General features: G+C 43.1%; 1 protein-coding gene across 2 annotated transcripts; it reads left to right on the top strand.

The window, feature by feature from the left end:
* Positions 1 to 378: 378 nt before the first annotated feature.
* Positions 379 to 8,357, top strand: psmd11b (proteasome 26S subunit, non-ATPase 11b). Of its 2 annotated transcripts, none has more exons than XM_027289578.1 (13): positions 379 to 530; positions 2,374 to 2,475; positions 2,567 to 2,763; positions 4,299 to 4,356; positions 4,662 to 4,856; positions 5,454 to 5,598; positions 5,688 to 5,748; positions 5,876 to 5,938; positions 6,080 to 6,205; positions 6,427 to 6,462; positions 6,544 to 6,595; positions 6,695 to 6,837; positions 7,049 to 8,357. In XM_027289578.1, the coding sequence occupies exons 1-12, from the start codon at positions 440 to 442 to the stop codon at positions 6,835 to 6,837; spliced, it is 1,269 nt and encodes a 422-aa protein (XP_027145379.1). In that variant the 5' UTR covers positions 379 to 439; the 3' UTR covers positions 7,049 to 8,357. The 2 variants fall into 2 exon arrangements, with proteins under 2 accessions (XP_027145379.1, XP_027145378.1); XM_027289577.1 differs by having other exon boundaries at positions 7,044 to 8,357.
* Positions 8,358 to 9,085: the final 728 nt, after the last annotated feature.

Raw genomic sequence — 9,085 nt, 5'->3', positions numbered from 1 at the left:
AAAAGAATAATTTAATATTGCCACAAAATATTAAAAAAATATTACAAAAAATTAAATGTGGATCTATTTTACAACAACATGGGTTCTGATATGTTGTAGTTTAAATGTTATTGTGTCTTATTTAGGTAATTTACTGGTTTTAGATGCACAAAAGATGGATTTTGTCTGTTTTTATCTTTCTAATAAAAAAATAATTGAATATTGAGACAAAATATTGACTAAAAATGAATTGTGGTCCTATTTTACCACTGAAGACTCGTCGTTGAAATCAGGGCGTCTGATCTGATGCATGTTTACCTGTTGTTGTTTTTTTTGGAGGGGGGTATGACTACATTTCCCAGCTGCCTTAGAAACCCCCGGCATGACGTCACGTACGCGGTGACGTAGCCGCCCCGCAGCGCACGCAGGTTTTCATTCAGCAGCGTTTTGAATAGGGAAGATGGCGGCCGCAGCAGTGGTGGAGTTTCAGAGAGCTCAGTCTCTCATCAGCACGGACCGCGACGCCTCCATCGACATCCTCCACTCGATAGGTAGGTGTCCGGCGGGAGGCTTCGTTAGAGGCGGGGCCGCGGTAACGGGCCGGTTCCCGGTGAGGTTCGCCGTGTTTAGCCCCGGTGGACCGAGCCGGTCTGTGCCGTGCTGACTCACTGCTGAGCGGCGGCTAACGGGGTTAGCTCGTTAGCCGCTCCGCTCTCTGCAGGCCCGGCGGGAAACAAGCAGCAGTTATCGGTGTTGTTATGTTTTTATATTTATTTATTATTATTATTAAAGTCTGTCTGTGCCGTGCTGCTGTTGTCACGGTCTCCGGGCTAGCTGCCGTTAGCTCTACTTTACACTGTCACGTTAGCACGGGAGCTAACGGTGGCTAACGTCTTTAGCTTGTTGTCAGGAGCCGTTCACCGTCCTCACCGGGCTCAGACTGACCGACACAGGCTCACTCATCCCCGGGACGTGTGTGCGTGATCAGCCGGAGCTGTGTGCGTGTGTTTGCGGTCATTAACCGGAGCTTTGATTAGATCCCTGCGTGCTGGGAACTCTTCAAACTTGCACTGTCACTACAGCTACAGGAGCTGTCACCTGTTTGTTCCTCTCAGCTGATCAAACACTGATTTTATATCAACTCAGATTCAATCAAACACAAATCTGATTCACTGTCTCCAGCTTCATCATCAGGCTTTGCTCTTTATATCAGAAATATTTAATAATCCCAGGAGGAAATGATTTATACTCCAATAACAATACTCCAGTACACAAACAAACAAAAACAACACATGTAACCATCTATTACGAACAAAAACATATATATTAAAGGTTATAAAAGATCAAATTTACAGTTAAACAATGTGCAACAACTGCAGAAAGTGATTGAACATGTTTGTGTCAGACAGGGTTCCCACGGGTGCTTGAATTCCTTGAAAATGCTTGAATTTCAATTCAGTGTTTTCAAGGTTGCGAAAATGCTTGAATCAGGGTTCCCACGGGTGCTTGAATTCCTTGAAAATGCTTGAATTTCAATTCAGTGTTTTCAAGGTTGTGAAAATGCTTGAATCAGGGTTCCCACGGGTGCTTGAATTCCTTGAAAATGCTTGAATTTCAATTCAGTGTTTTCAAGGTTGTGAAAATGCTTGAATTTTGTGTGATGTCTATTTGTCACTGTTATTGCGCTATGGTAGTTACACAATACACCGCTCACAAGCTGACAAATACAAGCCAATTCACAATTAGTTAAAAATCAAAACAGTCAATCTACCACCATATGAAATAATGCTAATTAGACCCATATTATTATTATGCCATACAGTGGCACCGCTGCGCTTCCCATGACCATCATGGCAAACACAACTAGTAGGCTACCTATTTAAAGGTGCTGGAAAAATGGAAAAACTGGTGCTTGAAGGTGCTTGAAGAGTGCTTGAATTTGTTCATGGAAAAAGGTGTGGGAACCCTGAAACAAGTAACCATCTATTATGAACAAAAACATATATATTAAAGGTTATAAAAGATCAAATTTACAGTTAAACAATGTGCAACACCTGCAAAAAATGATTGACCATGTTTGTGTCAGATTACAGAAGATTGTAAATAGAATATATTCATAGAATATATCAGTCTGACTGTCACACAGACAGTTATTGTAAGAGGAACAGCTGGATCTGCGATCTCGTCTGTCAGCTCAGTGAGATGATGTCAATTAAAAACATCTTGTGACTTCACTAAACGTGACTGAGTCTGCTCTCTCGTGCTGATGGAGTGAATGTCTCACGCAGGGCCGCTCAGACCGTTTGGAAAAAAAAAAAAACTCAAATTGCATAAGTTGCGAGTTAAGTAGGTGAGTTGCTGTCTGATGTCAACTTGTTGCCTTTCTCTGCGCAGTGAGGAGAGACGTTCAGGAGAACGATGAGGAAGCTGTCAGGGTTAAAGAACAGAGCATCCTGGAGCTTGGGACGCTCCTGGCCAAAACCGGACAAGCTGCAGGTGAACGAGTCAAACTTATCATCAGAAATCTAATTAGTGGAAGTAATTCTGTGTCTGCTCTTCTGAAATATTTGTTGTTTGTCGTCCTCAGAACTCGGGGGTCTGCTGAAATTTGTGAGGCCTTTCCTGATCTCCATCAGCAAAGCCAAGGCGGCCCGGCTGGTCCGCTCTCTGCTGGACCTCTTCCTCGACATGGAGGCAGCGACGGGGCAGGAGGTGGAGCTGTGTCTCGAATGCATCGAGTGGGCCAAGGCGGAGAAGAGAACCTTCCTACGACAGGCACTGGAGGTATGGAGGTCTAGAATCAGCCTGTAGGCGCTGTCACATGTCAGACATGTAACTGGATCCTCTGCGATGAGACGTCGCTGAAACATAAGGCCCTTAAAGGGAACATGACCCTGTGATATCCTGCGGAGAGTTCAAACTTATCAGGCAACTTCTGACACACCGGTGATGTTGTTACGGCGTTATGCTGAGGCAGAAATATCAATGTGAGTTTTTCTGTTTGCCCGAGCTTCATACGACACCGTTCATGATCAGTGACGCTGAAAACAAAAGCGATATCCCCAAACATAAACACGAGTGACTCCAGTAGTGAGACACGCTGTGATTTTCAGACAGTTTGGTTATTAGTAGAAATGCGACGCTGGCATTAATTAATAAAACCAAACGAAAACGTGTCAAAGCACGAACTCTGCCCGAAGAACGTGACCATGAGACATGCTAATACAATCTGTAATGACATCACCGCGATGACTGCCAGCAGCTTCACACTCACAGCCTGGAGGATCTGCAGCCTTTGGCTGAAATGCAAAACAAGACTTTGCATTCGTATTCTCTGTATGTAGAGGGACTCTCCTCAGACAGGCCATGTTTACCTCCACACATCCTGAATGATGTGATAGGAGCTCAGCCTAACAGACAGAAGTCCTCGTGTACTTGGATAACATCCACCTTCCTTACTCGTAAAGTGTTTCCACATTCATCTGCTCGGTGCGTTTCTCCTAACAGATTGCATCACGTTGAGATGTTTAATGAAGTTTTAATCCATCCGGAGCATCAACAAGTTTCTTTTCAGACCCTCACACGACACGTTTCTGCACCAGCAGCAGCAGCAGCCTCAGTAATGTCATGCAGCTCCAGGCATTTTAAATAAAACCATTATCACTTCTACGTGTCGCGCTCCTCCTGTGAGAACAGTCGGCTCACCTCCTCTGAAATGTAATTCTCTGAAATGTCTGTAATTTAGCACGTTCTTCCAAGAAGCGTGCGAGTGGCATTTGAACATCTTGATTTGCTTCGTAACGACTTGACATTTTGAAGAGCCATGAGCTGAAAACGTGTCCACTCCCTCAGATGTCACCAAGTATCTGCATCGTTTTATCAGACCGTTGGAATCTAACCGGATCAGAATGTCAGTGAAGTCTTTGTCTGTGTGTAGAGCTCCAGGTTTTTTTGTTTGTCTCTACCTGGCCAGTAACTTCAGATGGAAATCCGCTCGTAGCTGCTGCACCTCTTCTCTTTGGATTACATCGACCGTAATAATCTAAACTTCTGTGAATGATTTTCAAAGAAAAATGAAAAAGATCAAACGTGTTGAGTTTGTGAAATCCCTGGAAAATATTCAGCAAAAGAAATCACCCATAGATGTGACGAGTGTCACAATCTGTGACAGTTATTAAACATGAAGGAGTCAGTTTAGTAAATCTGTCAGACGTAGAGCCGTGCTGGGGCTTTACTGATGCTGTTTGATTGTCTGTCAGCATACTTGTTGCAGCTCTTCTTAAAGCTGACTTGTCTCATAGTAATCTCTCCTCTTTCAGGCACGACTGATCTCACTCTATTTTGACACCAAGCGATACCAGGAGGCCTTGGCGCTCGGTGAGTGTTCAGAGACACTGTCGGTAAATGGCAGCATCCGTCTTCAGAGGCTTTATATAAACAGACAGGCATTGTTATTAACTCATGTTTGTATTGAACATCATGGCCCTTATTAAAACACAAATTGCCTGCAGTATCTTCTAAACAAATGGTTTTGCTTGTAGAGAGAGGAGGAGGAACAGCACATATCAGGACTGTGATTGGACATCCAGCCCCGAGCTGTTTACTCAGCATTGTACAAAGTTATTGCAACAGTTAATTTGCATCTCATTAGCTCTCCTTTGTTCACGTCTCCCCTCCTTTAGGCTCCCAGTTGCTCCAGGAGCTGAAAAAGATGGATGACAAAGCTCTTCTGGTGGAGGTCCAGCTGCTCGAAAGTAAGACATACCACGCTCTCAGCAACCTGCCCAAGGCCCGCGCAGCCCTCACCTCAGCCAGGACCACCGCCAACGCCATCTACTGTCCTCCAAAGCTCCAGGCAGCTCTGGACATGCAGTCAGGTGAGACGTGTTCGCTGTTCGCACAGTTTGTCAGTGTGTGAGGTGACAGATAAAGTCATGTTAAAAATCCCCAAATAACTCTGATAATTTCATATTTTGACTTGTCATAGCACGGTCAGTAAGCTTCCAGGTCATGTGTATAATAAAGCAGTAATAACAGAATGTAAGGTTTATTTATTAAAGATTTTATATGATGACAGCGTGTTTGTAGAAAGATGGCAGTCCCTGTTCTCCACCACACACTGTCTCTGATTGATTCCACCACTGGGGGGCGCCGTGCAGGACTGAACTCTGTGCAGGATGCAGATTCTACACTCGACTCTTCTTCATTATTTTGATTGATTCAAATTAATATGACTCAAAACTCTACATCTGGTTTGTTCTTGGGTGACTCTGCTCGTTTGATGCTGATCTCAGCTTCACACACTTTGTGTTCATCAGTGTGTGACGGCAGCGTCTTGCTTATTCATGACTCTCAACACAGCGATGGCTCACGGCTAGAGCTTCTGTAGCTTCCCACATTATATTATAATATAAAGTGCTCTGTGTTCTCCTTGATTTGATGCTGATCATCCCGCCGTGTCGCCTCTGTTGCAGGGATCATCCACGCAGCCGAGGAGAAGGACTGGAAGACGGCCTACTCCTACTTCTTCGAGGCCTTCGAGGGCTACGACTCCATCGACAGCCCCAGAGCCATCACAGCACTCAAATACATGCTCCTGTGCAAAATTGTTCTCAACCTGTGAGTAGATGCTCGATGTTACGTCAGCGTCCCAGCATCGGGATTGTGGGAACGTTATTGAGTTCATATATGCTGATTATCTGTTTCAGACCAGAGGAGGTTCAGTCCCTGATCAGCGGGAAACTGGCCCTGCGATACGCCGGCCGACAGGCAAGTACCAACATACAACACTCACCTGTGAACATTTATGTTTGAAAGAAACTGATCTTCACTGCACTGTGGTGTGTGTTTCTGTAGGAAGACATTTAGATTTTCTTTGTTGTTGTTTTCCATCCAGACAGACGCCCTGAAATGTGTCGCCCAGGCCAGCAAGAACCGATCATTAGCAGACTTTGAAAAGGTAAGAACCTCTTTGAATGTCAACTTCCATTCAGCTGCAGCTTCTTCTGCCTGCTGTGTGTTGTGTAGCACACACAGAAATGTCAGGTAGATTATACCTGCTGATCATACAATGACCAAAGCCTTCGTTTGCTTCCTCCAGGCCCTCACAGAGTACAGAGCAGAGCTGAGGGACGACCCCATCATCAACACTCACCTGGCCAAGTTGTACGACAACCTGCTGGAACAAAACCTCATCCGAGTCATCGAACCTTTTTCCAGAGTACAGGTAAGCACTGCGTTTAAGCCTTTGCATGTTTTTCATGTTCAGCTGCATTCTCTTTGTTCCTTTTTGTTTACGTTATGCAATCCCACTTTCCTACGAGTCATCTCTTACCTGCTGTTTAATGCCACTTATAATCTGACTGTGCTAACACTGAGCCATCATCTCCATAATCTGTATGTACAGACAGAACATGATGATCATTTCATTTGCCTCTCTGTTTTCAGATAGAACACATATCAGGTCTTATCAAACTGTCAAAGGTAAGCGTCTCTGCAGATCACCGTTTTCTTCAGTTATGACTCAAACTGTGGATGAATTATTCACTTGTTTGTCTTCTGCAGGGAGACGTCGAGAGGAAATTATCACAGATGATTCTGGACAAAAAGTTTCACGGTAATCGGACTTGCCTGTTCCTGTAAAAACATTCACTCTTCACAGCCGGAGCAGGAGTCTTTGAGTGTGCTGTAATCTGTTTTTATGACACTGCCGCAGGAATCCTCGACCAAGGTGAAGGCGTCCTGATCATATTTGAAGAGCCCCCGGTGGACAAAACATACGAAGCAGCCTTGGAAACAATTCAGAACATGAGCAAAGTCGTGGATTCACTTTACAACAAAGCCAAGAAGCTGACATAGGTAAATAAATAAGTAGTTCTTCATGGTGATGCCACAGGGGAACCTGTTTTTTTTATTAAACCCAGATCACATCGCTGCATTTTGTGTGTCAGTATTCCTTTTTATAAGAAAAAAGAGATGATTGTTCTTCAGGATTAAAAAGGTTTTCCAGAGCAGCAGCGTGGCTTCATGCTCTTCATACTAACTGTTTGTCGTCTCTCCCTCAGAGCAGATTGCCACGGCAGTGCGATGGAGGAACTGTGTGTGTTTTGACCAGCGTGTGTAACATTTTAAAGACGGGGACGAGGGAGAGCAACGAAAAGTCCCACAAACTGCAACAAACAGGATTCCCCCATCAAACTCCCCCCTCCGCCTCCTTCTCCTCCTCCTCCTCTTCCTCTCCCTCAACGGACAATTTCATCACTTCTCTCGTTTCTGTTTTGTTTTGTTTTTTTGTTTTTTTTTTCCCTCTTAATTTTGATATCTCTTCAGGATTCTGTATAACACTCAGCGGCCAAATCAGGCCATCAGGGAATATTGTACAACCACAATAAAAAGATTAAAAGGTTTAAGAATACATATATGTTTATATCTGCTTATAGGGTTGGGCTTACCAAGCCTTGAGCTGACTCCACTGCAACCTCAAAGGTGCAACATTGACCTCTGCGGCCTCCGACTGCGCTGCCGACTGCGCGCGCAGACGCGAGGCTCTCTCCTCCTTCTCGTCCGTATCTTTCAGAAGCACACTGTTCAGTTTTTGGAAGGTTGGGATACTCCTTGGGATTCTGAGTTTTGGTCAAAGAGCTCCCTCTGTTTTTATTTTTTTTTTCCCCTCACCATATCAATGCCAACAGTTACGTACCCGCTGTATTTCAGATATGTATTAAACTCACTTTATTTGTTTTTGGTTTTGTGTTTTTGTTTAAAAAAAAAAAAGAAATTCAGAAGGTTGCCACGTCTGCCCGCCCTGCTTCATGCAGACAGGATGCCATTTCACCACTAGTGCCACTTTTTGGGCGCTTTCTGTTTGCCTCCAGTGTTTTGGGTGCGATACGAAATCGAAAAGGGCGGAGGTGGAGATGTATCCATCGCCTCTGAGCGTCTGAGGTTTCCCTGAGTGAGCAATCCTCCATTGTTAGTTCCTAGCACTAGCCTGGTATGCTAGTAACCAAACAATTTGTATGGTTTTGATTTGGTTTTAATTTTTTTGTTTTGTTTTTTCTCTTATAAAGACATTTTCAAAATAAATATTTTGTATTTTAAGGATTTTGTCTTGTCTCTTGCAACAAAAAAAACCTGAATTAACTTTGATCGGCCGCTCAGCTCTGATATTTGTTTTTCAGTACGAGGATGAGACGTGTCTTTGAAATGCACTTATGATTGAGAACGTGACCCAGAAAATGTGTTGAAGGCATCTACGCAGTTAGAAACAATTCAAATGACTCCACAGAAAAACATGTTGACACTATAAAATACTGAATTCACCCTGCTGCTATATCTGTCACACCTCACATCAAAGGGCATTAAATCAGTTCAACGGACAGCTTTGGATTGTCTTATTTTAACACAAACTGATGTTCACCTCCAGAGATTTTCACTTGTTGGGCATCGACAGGCTTCAAGCTGTGACCCTCTTAAGTTATCAGACAAGTGCCACAAACTTTTCCTCTCCACACTCTCAAAAGAAGCACAGTCATGTCTTTATTTTAACCGTCATAGACGTGCAGACCTCAGATAATTCTGTCATGTTTTTTAGATTTGATGTCCCTCAGTCTGTTTACGGAGGTGCAGCCTTTCACTGTGACCGTCTCAGCATCCAAAATAAAGATTTTACTTTGCCTCTAATTCAAACTACTTTTTTCTATTACATCCACATACATATAGTCACTCTGATGACAGATACACAGTTTTTAATTTCAAACATTTTTGGGGTTTGTCAGACATAAAGGATCTGTCTATTCTCCACTTTTAGTTTCAGTGTTTGACTTTAAATAAGCGACTTTCTTGCATTACATTAGATGGATACATAACACACTGATGTTTGCTTTTTGTTTGTTTGAGGATCTAGGTTCAAAAAAAGGAATAATTATCTCATTTAACCTCTTTCTCTCTCTTTAAATAATATCTAAAACAGGAGACTTAATGAATTTTCAAATTCAAAACATGGAATTCAAAGATGAGAACACTTTGTTTTATGGATATTAAATTGAACAAATGTCATTTATAAGCATTTTTTAAAATAGTATAAAATAACAATCTTGGCTTCCTA

The sequence above is a fragment of the Larimichthys crocea genome, chromosome XVI (genome assembly GCF_000972845.2).
Source record: "Larimichthys crocea isolate SSNF chromosome XVI, L_crocea_2.0, whole genome shotgun sequence".
In the NCBI taxonomy this organism is placed as follows: domain Eukaryota; kingdom Metazoa; phylum Chordata; class Actinopteri; family Sciaenidae; genus Larimichthys; species Larimichthys crocea.
This window is presented reverse-complemented; position numbering and strand designations above follow the sequence as displayed.

What these genes read in the sequence shown, in the direction of transcription:
- psmd11b (XM_027289578.1), top strand. Translation starts at nt 440, where the DNA reads ATGGCGGCCGCAGCAGTGGTGGAGTTTCAGAGAGCTCAGTCTCTCATC. An exon ending in CGACATCCTCCACTCGATAG is followed by an intron (nt 531 to 2,373) that starts GTAGGTGTCCGG and finishes TTCTCTGCGCAG; the next exon opens with TGAGGAGAGACGTTCAGGAG. An exon ending in CAAAACCGGACAAGCTGCAG is followed by an intron (nt 2,476 to 2,566) that starts GTGAACGAGTCA and finishes TGTCGTCCTCAG; the next exon opens with AACTCGGGGGTCTGCTGAAA.